The sequence below is a fragment of the Oncorhynchus keta genome, chromosome 20 (assembly GCF_023373465.1).
Source record: "Oncorhynchus keta strain PuntledgeMale-10-30-2019 chromosome 20, Oket_V2, whole genome shotgun sequence".
In the NCBI taxonomy this organism is placed as follows: domain Eukaryota; kingdom Metazoa; phylum Chordata; class Actinopteri; order Salmoniformes; family Salmonidae; genus Oncorhynchus; species Oncorhynchus keta.
Window position 1 is genome coordinate 24367974 of NC_068440.1, and position 20429 is coordinate 24388402.

Genomic DNA, 20429 nt, shown 5'->3' on the forward strand with positions numbered 1-20429 from the left:
GCTCAGGGATCTCACCCTGAGGCCAATGGTGATTTATTTTAAACAGTGAGTTTAATAGCTGTAATGGGAGATAACTGAGGATAAAACATTGTAGTTATTCCACAATACTAACCTAATTGACAGAGTGAAAAGGAAGCCTGTATAGAATAAAAATATTCCAAAACATACACCCTGTTTGCAACAAGGCACTAAAGTAATACTGCAAAAAATGTGGCAAGACAATACATTTTTGTCCTGAATACAATGTTTGGAGCATATACAATGCATTACTGACTACCACTCTCCATATTTTCAAGCATAGTGGTTGCTGCATCATGTTATGTGTATGTATGCTTGTAATCGTTAAGGACTGGAGTTTTTCAGGATAAGAAAAGGAACAGAATGGAGCTAAGCACAGGCAAAATCCTAGATGCAAACCTGTTTGTGTGCTTTCCACCTGACACTGGGAGATTGGTTCACCTTTCAGCGGGACAATAATCTACAACACAAGGCCAAATCTACATAAGTTCCTTACCAGGAAGACAGTGAATGTCCTGGAGTGGTCAAGTTACAGTTTTGGCAAGACCTGAAAATGGTTGTCTATCAATGATCAACAGCCAATTTGACAGAGCTTGAAGAATTTTGTAAATAAAAAATGGTCAAATGTTGCACAATCCATGTGTGGAAAGCTTAGAGGCTTATCCAGAACAGTCACAGCTGTAATCGCTGCCAAAGGTGCTTCTACAAAATATTGACTCGGGGCTGCGAATACTTATGTAAATACGATTTCTGTATTTCTAAACCGGGTTTCACTTTATCATGGGGCATTGTATGTGGTAAAACAAACAATTGAATCCGTTTTGAATTCAGGCTGTAACACAACAATGTGGAATGTCAAGGGATATAAATAGTTTCTGAAGGCTCTGCAGTTAGTTTAGCACAGAAACGTAGTAATTATGTTCAATATTTGCCTAATAAAAACTATAACTCCCTTCAGCCCAGCGTCCCACATTTGTTCTTGACTTAATTTCTCTTATTATTTGATTTATTTCTAGAGAAACTGTGCGTTGAGCTCACAAAAAAACAGAAGTAAATGGAATTCAAGTAATTGAACAGGCGTCTGTCAATTAGTTATTTAATAAAACACATGTTTGATTAATCGCTCACCACTAGTAGGGTTATGGATGAGTTGGGACCTGCCATGTTAAGTCAATCATGATGAATGAAAAAGGCTTCTCTTTTCAAACACACACACCATGGTTAAACCATTAGCAGGTCATGGGCAGGTCTTAATTGGCAGCATCTGTTCAGTGTAGCTAGTTGACCAGCTGTATGTTATCTGGTTCCTGTGACATCATCAGTAGGAGACTGGCTGCTCTGCTTGCCTGGGGCACCAGCTATACTATTCTCCTGTGACTCTCACTGACATGATAACCAAGAGGAGGGAAAGTCCTCTAGCTGCTGAGGTTAGCTTGTACACAGGACTATGGTAATTAATAATGATCATGTAGTTACAGAATGCCCTGAGTAAGTGTCCTTTTTAGGTGTGTTGACGGTTGCTAGCAGAGATGGGGTAGATTCTATTGCAATTCAGGAAGTAAACAGAAAATTCTGTTTACTTATTGTCTTTCCACATGGAAAGGCAATAAATTGCTGAATTGGTTGAAATAAATGGAACACAGCCTAACCAAGGTTTCTGTAGCCAAATACCAGATGTGAACCTATGTTGTCTTGTCTTTGAAGACTTTTTCTGATTTGGTCCTGGGCTGGGCTCGGTGGCTGATCCCCTTGTCAGTGGCCATCTCCTGTTACGGAGGACTCAACTCCTCCATCATTGCTGTCTCCAGGCTGTTCTTCGTGGGCTCCAGGGAGGGCCATTTACCCAACGTCCTCTGCATGATCCACGTCGAGCACTACACCCCCATCCCAGCACTGCTCTTCAACGTAAGTAAATGTCATGTCACACAGTGATTGATGGGGAGTGTGATGTTGTATATAGTAGCTTTACAATCCTTTTTCTCTGTAGAAATATAGGGTTTATCCTGCTGGTGTGTGTGGGCACTGTCTTTGTCTGGTTTAGGGTGGCATGTCTGATATAGGATCAGATTTCTGAAGTGTTCTGTGTCTCCTGCAGGGAGGCATGTCTCTGATCTACCTGTGTGTGAAGGACGTGTTCCAGCTCATCAACTACTTCAGCTTCAACTACTGGCTGTTCATCGGCCTCTCCATCGCCAGCCAGATATACCTCCGGTTGAAGGCTCCCGACATGCCCCGGCCCGTCAAGGTAAAGACATTATTCACGGTTACTAAATGTCTTAATTCCTGTCAGTCATCTACTTTTCCATCAGTTATTTTGTCAACTGCTCTGAGGAATGTGAGAACATGATGGAATGCATAATTCATGTTGAGTATCCCCCCACTTGCGCTCTCTCTCGCCCTCTTTCTCTCCCTCTCTCCAGCTCTCTCTGTTCTTCCCTATAGTGTACTGCATATGCAGTGTGTTCCTGGTGGTAGTACCTCTCTACAGTGATACCATCAACTCTCTGGTTGGTATCGGGGTGGCTTTGTCTGGAGCTCCAGTGTACTACATCTGTATCCACCTGCCCCCCTCCTCCAGGCCTGCCTTCCTGGGCAGGATGCTCGGTGAGACTGGACAACATTAAGATGTAATGAATAGAGCTGACATGATTCAACAGGAAAGATTGATTCATGGGGAATAATAAGTAGACTTTGTTTGAAGACATATACAGTGGGGCAAAAAAGTATTTAGTCAGCCACCAATTGTGCAAGTTCTCCCAGAAAATCACATTGTAGGATTTTTTTATGAATTTATTTGCAAATTATGGTGGAAAATAATTATATTGAGACGGGTGCTTGATAATGGCCCATTCTAAATCAAAACAAATTTCACGTATATGTAAAGACGAGATTAAATCAAGAATAGTCTGATGGGTGACAATATTAGCCTATTGTGAATTATCACTTGTGAATGATGCCCTGCACAAGAAACAATGCCTTTTATTTTTGCGACCTTTTTAGAATCGTAGTGACCAAAGTGACCAAATAACTTCTTAAAATTAAGCACATTAATCTGATTTACGAGGGGTGTGGAGTTTAACTGGCAAACATAAGCATCGCGTGAGTTTCAAGTTTGGGGAACATAATTTTCACCATAAAAATGCACCTTTATAATAAAAACATTACATGCATAATTGCATTTGCGGTCACTTTTGATAATGGTGTTTTGCCGTTAAGGAACATTCGCGCTTACAAACTACTACCATGTGTGCATTGCTGCGCTTATAATGTGAAGAAATAACATAATAGTTTATGAAAATTTTAAGCTAAACGTTTTGATATTTTGCATCAGCCGTGTTGCGGGAACTTTTTTTGATGCTAGTGGTTTTATTGATTTGGGATCTATCGCATCGCACAACTGGCACAGACTGTTTGGAATATTTATTTTTCACACAGAATAGGTTGACGTTTGTACTATGGGGATAGTAGATTGACATAGGCTAGTGCTTTTGCTGTTGGTAAGGTAAATGTGGACAGTTCTTCCAGTATCTTCGATATGCACCTCGGGAATTGGATAAAGACGCACGCATTTGGGTCCCGGATGTGTCTGTCTTTACTTGTAGTCTGTGAAAGACGCGATCACGTGATGTGCAGTGCGAGTGAGCTTTGCTCGCAGCGCTCGGGCCAAAGGCACAGCGGCCACTGGCCTCAGAAGGGGATGCCGCCGTCAAATTCAAGGCATTATCAAGTGCTTGTCAAACTGTGAATGAAAGAGTGATGTAGTGTGTACAGCCTGCACTAAAAACAAAACAGAGCTCATGCCTTTCAACTTTATTCAAATCAAATCTAAACATATAGCCCAACGTTTGTAGAATAACTAAAGTTGCATTAATTACTCCAAATGAAGCATATAGGAATACAAGTCAATGGTGTGCTTTAGGACCCAGCGAACTCCTCCCATTTCTAAAACCAAAGTTGCGCTCCTGGGAATACCCATTTCTTTGTTAACTGCTCAACACAGAATAGCGGCATGTGTGCACTCCCTCGAATCATTTGGATAAAATATCCTTTATATTTTATTCAGCTTTGTTCAATTGTATTCTTCATACTATTAAATAATGCCACATAATTCTAAGCAAATCGTTTCTACTAAATGAACTAGTTTGGCATAGCCAGATCAGGACCTACCATAAGGACAACTCAGAGTATGCTATTCTATTCTTCTGAAATAGACTCAATTTTCTTTATATCATGTTTCTTTAGACCTGTCTAAAATAAATACATGATTTATTGTGTAAGTGTAGGCTATATTACATGGATTTATAAGACCTTGGAACAACTACATGTTAAAAAGGTCTGCATCCTGCATCAGTGGCTTGTAGGGAGGCCAGTAGATACGAAATATGTTTGTTAATTAACAGTCAATAACCATGAGAACGACTGTTATTTTCTTGACAATCACTGGCTGGTTGGGGGCACTAAAAGTTGTAACACTTTGCTCTGGGGAGCTGTGCTTGGATTTGACACTTCCTGGTTCTATTTCCTTTCCCCAGATGCGATCTCCCTGAACACCCAGAAGCTGTGTCTGTGCTGTGTGGCCTCACGTGACCTAGACCTGGACAACATCCCCGAGGAGAAGCTGGAGTGAGGGATGAAAGGAGGTGTGGAGGGATGGAGGTAGATACTGAGCCAAAGGTGGAAACAGGCAGACCACAATCACAGCTACACCCCTTCTGCACCAATGATGAACATTTGTTTTTAATTTTTTTTTTTTGCCAGGACTTCATTATTAATAATGTGTGACTTGCTTGTCCTATGGGACTGTACAGTGTGTGTGTGTTCAATGCTGAGGAAAGCCACTTTCTAGTGCCGGTGGACTCTGACAACCACATGCATGCAGCACAATGTAGTTCACTCCTACTGGTTACACCTATGGAGACGATCAACCATGGGAGTTTAACCATTTAACAACGCAAGAATTTCAAATGGAGATTTGAACAGGCCCTACTGACCATTTAGGAGGAGTAGGTTTTCATCAGCAGGACATACTGAATAAAGCTAGTGGAGAATTGATTTTTATTTTTTTAATTAAATGAGTTATTTGTTTTGAAAGATGGAAATGTCAGTCAAAGATGCCCATTCTGGCCATACTTTACTTGCACTAGGCCAGGTGGTGTGTGTGCACAAACTGCCTGTCTGATTGTTTACTGGTCATTGAACATTTCTTCAACTTAGTGGCTGTCAAGTGACTGACTCATGTACTATATGGAAACTGCCATGGGTTGAGCCGTTATGGCATCAAAGTAATGTTTATTGGTGAAGCTGACAGACGGTGAATTCTTATTTTATTTTACCTTTATTTAACTAGGCAAGTCGATTAAGAACAAATTCTTATTTTCAATGATGGCCTGAACAACTCCCTTGTTCAGACCAGGATATGTTTCCAATAATATACAGAGGACTGGTCTCAATGTTTTTAGTTTTTTTTTTTGTATAAAAAAAAATATACTCATTAGATGGCGATCCTATTCATGACATCTCTGCCATAGACTTACCATGGTGTCATGCATGTCTTGCTCTCTTTTTTTTTTAATAGACCTAGAAATCCTACGACATGGATTTGGTAGGATCCAATGTCGTAAATATGCACATTCATGCAATTTGGATAAACATATGATGCAGCTTGCAGGATTAGAGGAATGCAACATCTCCTTTATAATGCAATTCATTGAGAAGCCAGATCAAATATTAGAGCTACTGGCTGAGACATATTTGATTTCTATGCACCATCTAGTGGTAGTTTTATGAACTTCAGGTTGTTGAGAGCAAGTCAATGTTGTGGATCACTGCACTCGGGGCACTTGCATCCAAAAGTTGTTGTTCTGAATGCGTTGTCTCTTATTGGTGTTTGCATGTATGTTGTCATTGGAAATTTGCTTTAAAGGGGCAATCAGCAGTTTAAACTATAACAATGTGGCACAGTGGTGCAAGGCACTGTATCTCAGTGCAAGAAGTGTCACTACAGACACCCTGGTTCGAATCCAGACTGTATCTCAACCGGCCGTGATTGGGAGTCCCATAGGGTGGTGCACAATTAGCCCAGCGCATTCCGGGTTTGGCCCTGTAGGCTGTCATTGTAAATAAGAATTTGTTCTTAACTGACCTGCCGAGTTAAAAAAAATGGGTACTCCCTGCCCGTTTTGGTAAAAAGCTGAGGGAGAAATATAGCCACTCAAATTCATAGACTGTGCTATGGATGCAAGGACTGACCATCCATGATATTAAAAGGATAGACTTTTGAGAACCATTTTGAGGCCGTTTGTTTACATTTACTTTGTTTACAAACAAATGTAAGGTTTTTCTCAGTTCTGATGGTGAACGTCAGTTGAACTAAGCTCATCAGGCATTTATAATCTATATTCTTCAAGAATCAATGGGTACATATCATTCATTTATAAGTCCAAAAATCGATGTAGCAACTGCATATTGACCCTTTTTAATAAATGATCTCATTCCATCTATGTGTGACTGCCATTTGAATGTTTTTTTTGGTCACTTTTTATAGTTCTCAGTGGTCAGGTGTACATTTCTAAATTGTAATAATTTAGCAGATGCTGTTTCAGAGTGACTGAAATGAGCAATTAGGGTTAAGTGCCTTGCACATAGACAGATTTTTCACCTATAAAGCACATAAATCCATTTTTACATTTGGGAATTATAATGGCCAGGTTATGGCAGAGCCAATATGGACTGTGGTCGACCTGTCTCACTCGCTTTATCAATGTCACCCTTGGTGATATCACTTTATCAATGTCACCCTTGGTGATATCACTTTATCAATGTCACCCTTTGTGATATCACTTTATCAATGTCACCCTTGGTGATATCACTTTATCAATGTCACCCTTGGTGATATCACTTTATCATTGTCACCCTTGGTGATATCACTTTATCAATGTCACCCTTGGTGATATCACTTTATCAATGTCACCCTTTGTGATATCACTTTATCAATGTCACCCTTTGTGATATCACTTTATCAATGTCACCCTTTGTGATATCACTTTATCAATGTCACCCTTGGTGATATCCCTTTATCAATGTCACCCTTGGTGATATCACTTTATCAATGTCACCCTTTGTGATATCACTTTATCAATGTCACCCTTGGTGATATCACTTTATCATTGTCACCCTTGGTGATATCACTTTATCAATGTCACCCTTGGTGATATCACTTTAACAATGTCACCCTTTGTGATATCACTTTATCATTGTCACCCTTGGTGATATCACTTTATCAATGTCACCCTTGGTGATATCACTTTATCAATGTCACCCTTGGTGATATCACTTTATCAATGTCGCCCTTGGTGATATCACTTTATCAATGTCACCCTTGGTGATATCACTTTATCAATGTCACCCTTGGTGATATCCCTTTATTAATGTCACCCTTGGTGATATTACTTTATCAATGTCACCCTTGGTGATATTACTTTATCATTGTCACCCTTGGTGATATCACTTTATCAATGTCACCCTTGGTGATATCACTTTAACAATGTCACCCTTTGTGATAGCACTTTATCAATGTCACCCTTGGTGATATCACTTTATCAATGTCACCCGTGGTGATATCACTTTATCAATGTCACCCTTGGTGATATCACTTTATCAATGTCACCCTTGGTGATATCACTTTATCAATGTCACCCTTGGTGATATCACTTTATCAATGTCACCCTTTGTGATATCACTTTATCAATGTCACCCTTGGTGATATCACTTCATCAATGTCACCCTTGGTGATATCACTTTATCAATTTCACCCTTGGTGATATCACTTTATCATTGTCACCCTTGGTGATATCACTTTATCAATGTCACCCATGGTGATATCACTTTATCAATGTCACCCTTGGTGATATCACTTTATCAATGTCACCCTTTGTGATATCACTTTATCATTGTCACCCTTTGTGATATCACTTTATCATTGTCACCCTTGGTGATATCACTTTATCAATGTCACCCTTGGTGATATCACTTTATCAATGTCACCCTTGGTGATATCACTTTATCAATGTCACCATTGGTGATATCACTTTATCAATGTCACCCTTGGTGATATCACTTTATCAATGTCACCCTTGGTGATATCCCTTTATTAATGTCACCCTTGGTGATATTACTTTATCAATGTCACCCTTGGTGATATTACTTTATCATTGTCACCCTTGGTGATATCACTTTATCAATGTCACCCATGGTGATATCACTTTAACAATGTCACCCTTTGTGATAGCACTTTATCAATGTCACCCTTGGTGATATCACTTTATCAATGTCACCCGTGGTGATATCACTTTATCAATGTCACCCTTGGTGATATCACTTTATCAATGTCACCCTTGGTGATATCACTTTATCAATGTCACCCTTTGTGATATCACTTTATCAATGTCACCCTTGGTGATATCACTTTATCAATGTCACCCATGGTGATATCACTTTATCAATGTCACCCTTGGTGATATCACTTTATCATTGTCACCCTTGGTGATATCACTTTATCAATGTCACCCATGGTGATATCACTTTATCAATGTCACCCTTGGTGATATCACTTTATCAATGTCACCCTTTGTGATATCACTTTGTCTTCGACTGCTGTTGGTTCACTTTCTGCAATCATTTTTACTCTACATTACTGCATAACTATGGATTCTAAAGTACTGGTGACATTTTAACAAATGAACTCATTAACTTCAATCTGTCCATCCACCTGATGGAAATAGGCGTTTCCTACCGTCATTCCTAATTCACAGGATCTGTACAGGTATGTGTATAGCATGTTACTTTACAAATCAAAGGTTTAACTTCACAATGAGTGACTAGGTCCATCACTATACATTACAGAACAACAGGCATTTCTGTTTCAATCTTTAGTAGGAATATTATATTTGGGTGTCTGAACTTGCTGAATAAAATATCTCCCACAGGGGAAATCAGTGGTGTGTACGTTTCTCTTGTTCTTCTTGTAAGAGTATTATATGCAGCCAGAGTATGGTTTTCACTCGTGCTTTTTGTAAATGTGTTGTCTGCCAGACCAAATGTAGGCCATTGTTTATATTGTTGTGCGGCCTTCTATGGCTGCGTTTCAACAGACAGCCCATTTCGGATCTTTTTTCACCAATTGGACTTTTGACCAATCCGATCAGCTTCTTTAAAAAAAAAACGTTTTGCAGTATTGTGCTGCCTGTGTAAACACAGCCTAGTAAGATATATGATGTGGGCGTGTTATCCTGGTCCCACATCACTTTGTGCAGTCCTGCCAGCGGCTATAGAACCAGGCTATAGTGGTGTCCTTGACATTGTTTCTCTCATACCAAGAAGATCTTTGTAATGACTGTTATTTTGTTTATCTGCAACATCTTTACTGTCCAAATGTTAATAAAATGCTGTGCACAGAGGACACATGGGCCTCTACCTCTATTTCCACCACCCATCACTTCATCCTTCAGAACATTTCAGTAACATGTTCTTATTCCACAATCCCCCATGTTGTCATGTTACAGTCTTGACATTCATTCCTATGTGGTGGGTTGTGTCCATTGACGGTTAAGTTCTAGTCTCTCCTGGTAGTTGTTCCATAATGGTGTTGATGTATACATGTTAAAGGTTGTCATTATTCCAGTCTGAAAGTCTGCTTTGTTCCATTTTGTATTTGTTTACAGCGCTGCATATTACAATATACACCCTTTATAGTGCAAAGAGTTATGGTTTAGAAAGATTGAGATATGTGAAATGGAATTAAAATGGAATGAAGACAAGTCTGAGTCATATTTTAGACTTGAGGCTAAGCAGAAACACTGTAAGGTGTTTTAATATGGAGACCACGTGTACATTTTTGTCATTTAGCAGACACTTTCATCCAGAGAAATGAGTTAAATGCCTTGCTCAAGGGTACACCGGCAGATATTTCGCCTAGTCAGCTCAGGGATTCGAACCAGCGACCTTTGAGCATGGTGATACTATGCTGAACAAAAATATAAATGCGACATGTAAAGTGTTGGTTTCATGAGCTAAAATATAATATTCCAGACATTTTCCATACGCACAAAAAACGTATTTCTCTCATTTTGAGCTCAAATTTAGTTACTTCCCTGTTTGTGAGCGTTTCTCTTTTGCCAAGATAATCCATCAATGATCATTACACAGGTGCACCTTGTGCTGGGGATAAAAGGCCACAAAAATGTGCAGTTTTGTCACACAACACAATGCCACCGATGTCTCAAGTTTAAGGTAGTGTGGAATTGGCTTGCTGACTACAGGAATGTCATCCAGAGCTGGGGCCAGAGGATTGAATGTTAATTTCTCTACCATAAGCCTCCAACATAGTTTTAGAGAATTTGGCAGTATGTCCAACCGGCCTCACAACAGCGGACCACGTGTAACCACGCCAGCCCAGGATCTCCACATCCGAATTCTTCACCTGTGGGGTCGTCTGAGACCCGCCAGCCGGACAGCTGATTACTGTGGGTGTGCATCATCGAAGAATTTCTGCACAAACTGTCAGAAACCGTCTCTGTGACGCTCATCTGTGTGCTTGTCGTCCTCACCGGAGTTTTGCCCTTGTTGCAGTTCGGCATCAGAACCAACTTAAGTGGGGAAATTCTAACCTTCGATGCCCGCTGGCACGCTAGAGAAGTGTGCTCTTCACTAATGAATCCCAGTTTCAACTGTACCGGGCAGACGGCATGTATGGTGTCGTGTGGGCAAGCAGTTTGCTGATGTCAACGTTGTGAACAGAGTGCCCCATGGTGGGGTTATGGTATGGGCAGACATAAGCTATGGACAACGTACACAATTGCATTTTATCGATGACAATTTGAATGCACATTGTGACGAGATCCTGAGGCTCATTGTCGTGCCGTTCATCCACTTCCATCACCTCGTTTCAATATGGTAATGCACGGCCCCATGTACCTAGGATCTGTACACAATTCCTGGAAAATGAAAACCTGTTTCAGTGTGCTTTCCACCCGACACTGGGAGATTAATTCACCTTTCAGCAGGACAATAACCTAAAACACAAGGCCAAATATACACTGGAGTTACTTACCAGGAAGACAGTGAATGTTCCTGAGCGGCTGAGTTACAGTTTTGACTTAAATCTACTTCAAGACCTGAAAATGGTTGTCTAGCAATGATCAACAACCAATTTGACAGAGCTTGAAGAATTTGGAATTTAAAAATGGTCAAATGTTGCACAATCCATGTGTGGAAAGCTCTTAGAGGCTTATCCAGAAAGCTATAATCGCTGCCAAAGGTCCTTCTACAGAGTACTGAATCGGGTGTGACTACTTTTATGTAAATTAGATACTGTATTTATTTTTCAATAAATTTGCAAAAATGTTGTATTTTTCTTTTTTTCCCCACTTTGTCATTATGGGTTATTGTGTGTTGATGGGTGAGAAATATGTATTTTTTAATCCATTTGAAATCAGGCTGTAACACAACAAAATGTGAAAAAAGTCAAGGTGTGTGAATAGTTTGAGTGCACTGTAGTGTAGTATACATAACAACAACTGAGAGGATTGTCCACTAGAGACCTCTAAGCAAGCACATGATGGATTAGACGGCAAAATTAATGTCAAGTCATCTGTTGGGATTCAGCCAACTGAAGATGATCTTTGTTTATAAAGTGAGGACAATGCAGTAGGCCCTATATATTATGGCCTTGTGTTGAGTCAGGTAGTCTGTGTATGTGACCGTTTCTTGTCCTCACCACCTCCCTTCTGGTCTGGACCGGAGCGGATTACGTTTCAGCAGGGTGTGTACTCCTGTCCTCGTCTCAGATGCAGCCCGTTGATAGGTGCCTGGGCCTGGGGAGTGTGTGTTTTGTGTGTGAGTGTCTGTGTGTCCCTGAGCCTTCCGCCCAGCCCAGGGAGTTTGGTTCCATAGACTCATGCATTAAAGATAAAGCTGAGAGAAAGAAGGGGGAGAGATGATCCACACCATCACAGTGTTCTCACTAGACTCTGGTAGAGCCTGGACTGTCTGTAAACAAATAGACCGACCCAGCTAGTCTGACTTGAGATCCATAGGAACTTCATATCCTGTCCAGGGACAGACCCAGAGCTGGGCCACTACAGCCCAGGGATGAGCTCCTGTCTCGGGGACAAGGCGGATGGTGGATGACTCGTGCCACAGCACACTGCTGGCACCAGGCCATGGAACTGTCTCGGCGGCTGCACTGGATCCGTAACCGGCCCTGGAGGGCCCGGGCCCGCCACAGGGAGTTCAACAGTGAGTAGTGTGTGTTTGCCTTTGTCTATTTGGCCTAAGTCTATGGTCTTTGAGAGTTGAGAAAGGCTTTTTGCTGCCTGTTTAATATGCACTGTGTAATGGAGAAGCATGCAGAGGAAGTCATTAGCCAGTCAGTCGGCACATTGAGCTCTGTAGTTGGAGATATAGTGCTGTGAAATAGCCTAGTTCTGAAAACCGTTGCAGTCAGGAATTACATTCAATGTTAATGTGTGTGCCCAGAAGCCTCTTATGGATCAGAGTTCATAGCTTATATATTCCGTCAAGGAGCCTTGTACGAGATATAAACCTATCCATTAGATGTCCTCTGAGGGCTGGAGATGGAGCAATGTTGTGGTGTAGTCTGCTGTCTTACATAATGGAAGCACAGCGAGAGGTCCTCTATATAGGCAACATGGCCGGTGTTGTCCCCCCCCCTCAAACTGGACTGTTGTTGGACATGTTTATATGTACTGTTGGCCATCCATGTTGAGTGTGTCTTTATTCTACCTTTTCTCCTTCACATAAATACAAAGAGATACTTTCATGCTGTTTTTATTGTTTACATACCTGTGTGTACGGCTATATGCATTCATTTGTATGTTTATATGCTGCTCTAGAAGAGTGTGGAGATGGCAGTGGAACATCTTACATTGAGCCTCTGTTGGAGGGAGGAGGTATAACTGACCTTGAGCCTCTGCTGGAGGGAGGAGGTAGAACTGACCTTGTGCCTCTGCTGGAGGGAGGAGGTAGAACTGACCTTGAGCCTCTCTGCTGGAGGGAGGAGGTAGAACTGACCTTGAGCCTCTCTGCTGGAGGGAGGAGGTAGAACTGACCTTGAGCCTCTGCTGGAGGGAGGAGGTAGAACTGACCTTGAGCCTCTCTGCTGGAGGGAGGAGGTAGAACTGACCTTGAGCCTCTCTGGGGGGAGGAGGTAGAACTGACCTTGAGCCTCTCTGCTGGAGGGAGGAGGTAGAACTGACCTTGAGCCACTCTGTTGGAGGGAGGAGGTAGAACTGACCTTGAGCCTCTCTGTTGGAGGGAGGAGGTAGAACTGACCTTGAGCCTCTCTGTTGGGGAGGAGGAGGTAGAACTGACCTTGAGCCTCTCTGCTGGAGGGAGGAGGTAGAAGGTAGAACTGACCTTGAGCCTCTGCTGGAGGGAGGAGGTAGAACTGACCTTGAGCCTCTCTGTTGGAGGGAGGAGGTAGAACTGACCTTGAGCCTCTGCTGGAGGGAGGAGGTAGAACTGACCTTGAGCCTCTGCTGGAGGGAGGAGGTAGAACTGACCTTGAGCCTCTCTGTTGGAGGGAGGAGGTAGAACTGACCTTGAGCCTCTGCTGGAGGGAGGAGGTAGAACTGACCTTGAGCCTCTGCTGGAGGGAGGAGGTAGAACTGACCTTGAGCCTCTCTGTTGGAGGGAGGAGGTAGAACTGACCTTGAGCCTCTCTGTTGGAGGGAGGAGGTAGAACTGACCTTGAGCCTCTGCTGGAGGGAGGAGGTAGAACTGAAGGGGAGTCTGGGATCAGCTCACACATCAGCTCACACGGCCAGCTGAATGGCTTTGGCTGCTGATTGGTGTGTGCTGTGACTGGGTGTGGAACAGATCCACACAGAGCAGTGACATCTAGGGGGCCACCATGGGGGGCAGTGCCATGTCAACAACAACAGTGTAGTGTCACTTCAGCAACCTCCATCATGATGGGCAATGTCACTTCAACAACCTCCACCATGGGGGGCAACGTCACTTCAACAACCTCCACCATGGGGGGCAATGTCACTTCAACAACCTCCACCATGGGGGGCAACGTCACTTCAACAACCTCCACCATGGGGGCAATGTCACTTCAACAACCTCCACCATGGGGGCAATGTCACTTCAACAACCTCCACCATGGGGGCAATGTCACTTCAACAACCTCCACCATGGGGGCAATGTCACTTCAACAACCTCCACCATGGGGGCAATGTCACTTCAACAACCTCCACCATGATGGGCAATGTCACTTCAACAACCTCCACCATGGGGCAAAATGTCACTTCAACAACCTCCACCATGGGGGCAATGTCACTTCAACAACCTCCACCATGGGGGCAATGTCACTTCAACAACCTCCACCATGGGGCTAGATGTCACTTCAACAACCTCCACCATGGGGCTAGATGTCACTTCAACAACCTCCACCATGGGGCTAGATGTCACTTCAACAACCTCCACCATGATGGGCAATGTCACTTCAACAAACTCCACCATGGGGGGCAATGTCACTTCAACAACCTTCACCATGGGGCTAGATGTCACTTCAACAACCTCCACCATGGGGGGCATGTCACTTCAACAACCTTCACCATGATGGGCAATGTCACTTCAACAACCTCCACCATGGGGGGCAATGTCACTTCAACAACCTCCACCATGGGGCAAAATGTCACTTCAACAACCTCCACCATGGGGGCAATGTCACTTCAACAACCTCCACCATGGGGGGCAATGTCACTTCAACAACCTCCACCATGGGGCGATGTCACTTCAACAACCTCCACCATGGGGGGCAATGTCACTTCAACAACCTCCACCATGGGGGCAAAATGTCACTTCAACAACCTTCACCATGGGGGCAATGTCACTTCAACAACCTCCACCATGGGGGGCAATGTCACTTCAACAACCTCCACCATGGGGCGCAATGTCACCTCAACAACCTCCACCATGGGGGCGATGTCACTTCAACAACCTCCACCATGGGAGGCATGTCACTTCAACAACCTCCACCATGGGGGCGATGTCACTTCAACAACCTCCACCATGGGGGGCAATGTCACTTCAACAACCTCCACCATGGGGGGCAATGTCACTTCAACAACCTCCACCATGGGGGCAACAATGTCACTTCAACAACCTCCACCATGGGGGGCAATGTCACTTCAACAACCTCCACCATGGGGGGGTATGTTACTTCAACAACCTCACTTCAACAACCTCCACCATGGGGGGCGATGTCACTCCAGCAACCTCCACCATGGGGGGCTATGTCACTTCAACAATCTCCACCATGGGGGTCAATGTCACTTCAACAACCTCCACCATGGGGGATATGTCACTTCAACAACCTCCACCATGGGGGGATATGTCACTTCAACAATCTCCACCATGGGGGCAATGTCACTTCAACAACCTCCACCATGGGGCTTGATGTCACTTCAACAACCTCCACCATGGGGCTTGATGTCACTTCACCAACCTCCATCATGATGGGCAATGTCACTTCAACAACCTTCACCATGGGGGGCAATGTCACTTCAACAACCTCCACCATGGGGCTACATGTCACTTCAACAACCTCCACCATGGGGCAAGATGTCACTTCAACAACCTCCACCATGGGGCAAGATGTCACTTCAACAACCTCCACCATGGGGGCAATGTCACTTCAACAACCTCCACCATGGGGCAAGATGTCACTTCAACAACCTCCACCATGGGGGCAATGTCACTTCAACAACCTCCACCATGGGGGATGTCACTTCAACAACCTCCACCATGGGGGCAATGTCACTTCAACAACCTCCACCATGGGGGGCAATGTCACTTCAACAACCTCCACCATGGGGGGATGTCACTTCAACAACCTCCACCATGGGGGGATGTCACTTCAATAACCTCCACCATGGGGCTTGATGTCACTTCAACAACCTCCACCATGGGGCTTGATGTCACTTCAGCAACCTCCATCATGATGGGCAATGTCACTTCAACAACCTTCACCATGGGGGGCAATGTCACTTCAACAACCTTCACCATGGGGGCAATGTCACTTCAACAACCTCCACCATGGGGCTAGATGTCACTTCAACAACCTCCACCATGGGGGGCAATGTCACTTCAACAACCTTCACCATGGGGGGCAATGTCACTTCAAAAACCTTCACCATGGGGGCAATGTCACTTCAACAATCTCCACCATGGGGGCAATGTCACTTCAACAACCTTCACCATGATGGGCAATGTCACTTCAACAACCTCCACCATGGGGGCAATGTCACTTCAACAACCTCCACTCAGAGGCACAAGGCTGCGGCACGTGCTCTGCTCTGGATAGAAGTTACCCTCAAAGGTCTAGGATCAGTTTACCTACCCCATATCCTAATATTAAAGCCACAATCAATGGTAATTTAAGCTAAAATTATATAACATTGATTCTTGAATAATAAACCTTGTAAATGCCCTATGAGCTTCGTACAGCTGACAGTAACTGTTTGTGCCAGGTTAGTCAGTGAGAGTCATTATGCAAGCAGACCCCTCGATGAAACAAATATCATCTTGAAGCTTAAGGCTGTTGGACTGAGACTCGCTGTCAGTGTCAGGGTCTGTCAGGGTCAGTCAGTGTCTGTCAGTGTCTGTCAGTATCTGTCGGGGTCAGTTGACTAGCAGTGCTATTTGATCAGACTTTTATCGCGTGGGGGAGACCTGTGAAAGTTGAATTGAAAGGTCAAGTAGTGAAGAGTATGGGTTCCACCACCACTCCACTGAATGTGGCTTTGCAAATGTAAAGGACGTCTTCCTGCTTGCTTAGCGATTACTACTTCCTTCTGCTTCACGTCACACCGAGGCTCAGAACCCAAGACCTTTACCTTGCTAGCACACGTGACTGCCCTCCTACAGCGTCTTTCCAGTGGGCGCCACGCGAAAAGCTAGCTACTTGCTGGTGCAAGTGGGGACACTTCAGCCTGAAGAGTAAGTTTCACACATCCCCATGTTTCAGACCAAGTAGGACTGCTGTACCCTGATTACCTGGGCTGGGGCAGATCCTGGAGTTGGAGCATTAAGAGCATTTGAGCTTTATACAAGACTGAAACAGGTTATCGACCACAGATTCACTCTAGAACAATAAACCAAGTTGCTGAGCCGTCCAGAAAAGGGTGCTCTCTGATTAGGTTCTGTACTGTGGTGTTTCTATAATCTATTTCCTTTTCATGAGTGTCTCCTGCTTATTGAGCAGTATTGTTTGAAGAACTTGCTCCCCTCAGCAGTATTTGTGTGTGTCTGTGCGACACCCTTTCTGTGCGATGGTCTCTCTGTGCGACGGTCTCTCTGTGCGACGGTCTCTCTGTGCGACAGTCTCTGTGTGCGATGGTCTCTCTGTGCGACACCCTTTCTGTGCGATGGTCTCTCTGTGCGACACCCTTTCTGTGCGATGGTCTCTCTGTGCGACACCCTTTCTGTGCGATGGTCTCTGTGCGACACCCTTTCTGTGCGATGGTCTCTCTGTGTGATGGTCTCTCTGTGCGACAACCTTTCTGTGCGATGGTCTCTCTGTGCGACACCCTTTCTGTGCGATGGTCTCTCTGTGCGATGGACTCTCTGTGCGATGGTCTCTCTGTGCAATGACCTACAGTAATTGACCACTCAGTGTGGTCTGTGGCACGAGGCTGATAAGAGGGCAGCAGAAAGAGTGAAGGGAGGGAGGTATCTGAAACCTCTCTAGTTTATTCTCTGTTACTCTGGTCTACTAGCAGGCCTAGCTGTATTGTAATAGAGAGACTGTGAGACTGGTCAACAGCCTCTCTCTGATATTATGTGATAGGATTTTGGGAAAACCTTGCACAATACAGAATACCATTTTGAACACTACCCATGTTTTTGATATGAAGGATATAATATGTTACTATTGCAATGATAACAATACCATTGAAATTATTGTGGATTTTTTTATTCTTGTTGCCAAATACTTTATACACAAACAAAAATTTGTGAATTTTATTACAAAATTACAAATATGTTTGATTGAATTGAATCCTATTGTTAAGAGGACATCCCTGGTGAATAACAACACGAATAACATTTTCCTGAATCATTTAGAATGAATACAATTGCACTGGAATTGTTTTTTAAAATGTATTATTATTTATATTTAGTATTTTCTTGTTTTGTGTTTTGCTAGACATGTTTGATGTAGTAAGTTGTTGATAATTTTGTTTTATAAAAAACAACAACAAAAAACACCAGCCTGTCTCTGCCTAGTGACAGCACAGACAACGCTGTGCTCCAAAAGCCCTCTTACATAGCTAATTAATGACCGTAGAGCGGCACAGAGCCTCTACTGCTGTCTACAGCTGTCTCTACTACTGGCTTTACTGTTGTCTCTACTGTCTAATGCTGTCTCTACTACTGGCTTTACTGTTGTCTCTACTGTCTAATGCTGTCTCTACTGTTGTCTCTACTGTCTAATGCTGTCTCTACTGTTGTCTCTACTGTCTAATGCTGGCTCTACTGTTGTCTCTACTGTCTAATGCTGTCTCTACCACTGTCTCTACTGTTGTCTCTACTATCTAATGCTGTCTCTACTGTTGTCTCCTCCTCTGTCTGCTGTCTCTATTGTTGTCTCTACTGTCTAATGCTGTCTCCAATGTGTAATGCTGTCTCTACCGCTGTCTCTACTGTCTAATGCTGTCTCTACCACTGTCTCTACTGTTGTCTCTACTGTCTAATGCTGTCTCTACTGTTGTCTCCTCCGCTGTCTGCTGTCTCTATTGTTGTCTCTACTGTCTAATGCTGTCTCTAATGTGTAATGCTGTCTCTACCACTGTCTCTACCACTGTCTCTACTGTTGTCTCTACTGTGTAATGCTGTCTCTACCACTGTCTCTACTGTTGTCTCTACTGTCTAATGCTGTCTCTACTGTCTAATGCTGTCTCTACTGTTGTCTCCTCCGCTGTCTGCTGTCTCTATTGTTGTCTCTACTGTCTAATGCTGTCTCCAATGTGTAATGCTGTCTCTACCACTGTCTCTACCACTGTCTCTACTGTTGTCTCTACTGTGTAATGCTGTCTCTACCACTGTCTCTACTGTTGTCTCTACTGTCTAATGCTGTCTCTACTGTCTAATGCTGTCTCCAATGTGTAATGCTGTCTCTACCACTGTCTCTACCACTGTCTCTACTGTTGTCTCTACTGTGTAATGCTGTCTCTACCACTGTCTCTACTGTTGTCTCTACTGTCTAATGCTGTCTCTACTGTTGTCTCCTCCGCTGTCTGCTGTCTCTACTGTTGTCTCCTCCGCTGTCTGCTGTCTCTATTGTTGTCTCTACTGTCTAATGCTGTCTCCAATGTGTAATGCTGTCTCTACCACTGTCTCTACCACTGTCTCTACTGTTGTCTCTACTGTGTAATGCTGTCTCTACCACTGTCTCTACTGTTGTCTCTACTGTCTAATGCTGTCTCTACTGTCTAATGCTGTCTCTACTGTTGTCTCCTCCGCTGTCTGCTGTCTCTATTGTTGTCTCTACTGTCTAATGCTGTCTCCAATGTGTAATGCTGTCTCTACCACTGTCTCTACCACTGTCTCTACTGTTGTCTCTACTGTGTAATGCTGTCTCTACCACTGTCTCTACTGTTGTCTCTACTGTCTAATGCTGTCTCCAATGTGTAATGCTGTCTCTACCACTGTCTCTACTGTTGTCTCTACTGTCTAATGCTGTCTCTACTGTTGTCTCCTCCGCTGTCTGCTGTCTCTATTGTTGTCTCTACTGTCTAATGCTGTCTCTAATGTGTAATGCTGTCTCTACCGCTGTCTCTACTGTCTAATGCTGTCTCTACCACTGTCTCTACTGTGTAATGCTGTCTCTACCGCTGGCTCTACTGTCTGCTGTCTCTATTGTGCAATGTTGTCTCTACTGTGTAATGCTGTCTCTAATGTGTAATGCTGTCTCTACCGCTGTCTCTACTGTCTAATGCTGTCTCTACCGCTGTCTCTACTGTTGTCTCTACTGTGTAATGCTGTCTCTACCGCTTGCTCTACTGTTGTCTCTACTGTGTAATGCTGTCTCTACCGCTGTCTCTACTGTCTAATGCTGTCTCTACCGCTGTCTCTACTGTTGTCTCTACTGTCTAATGCTGTCTCTACCACTGTCTCTACTGTGTAATGCTGTCTCTACCGCTGGCTCTACTGTTGTCTCTATTGTGCAATGTTGTCTCTACTGTGTAATGCTGTCTCTACCGCTGTCTCTACTGTCTAATACAGTCTCTACCACTGTCTCTACTGTCTAATGCTGTCTCTACCGCTGTCTCTACTGTTGTCTCTACTGTGTAATGCTGTCTCTACCTCTGGCTCTACTGTTGTCT

General features: G+C 43.7%; 1 protein-coding gene across 1 annotated transcript in view; it reads left to right on the forward strand.

The window, feature by feature from the left end:
• LOC118399579 (Y+L amino acid transporter 2-like) overlaps positions 1 to 9477 on the forward strand; it is a 33286-nt gene extending 23809 nt beyond the window's left edge. The window contains exons 7-10 of the mRNA XM_035795768.2: positions 1723 to 1923; positions 2114 to 2263; positions 2439 to 2622; positions 4551 to 9477. Of these exons, the coding sequence (XP_035651661.1) occupies positions 1723 to 1923; positions 2114 to 2263; positions 2439 to 2622; positions 4551 to 4645 (630 nt within the window). The 3' untranslated portion in view covers positions 4646 to 9477. The remainder of the gene's footprint in view (positions 1 to 1722; positions 1924 to 2113; positions 2264 to 2438; positions 2623 to 4550) is intronic.
• The last annotated feature ends 10952 nt before the right edge of the window (positions 9478 to 20429 follow it).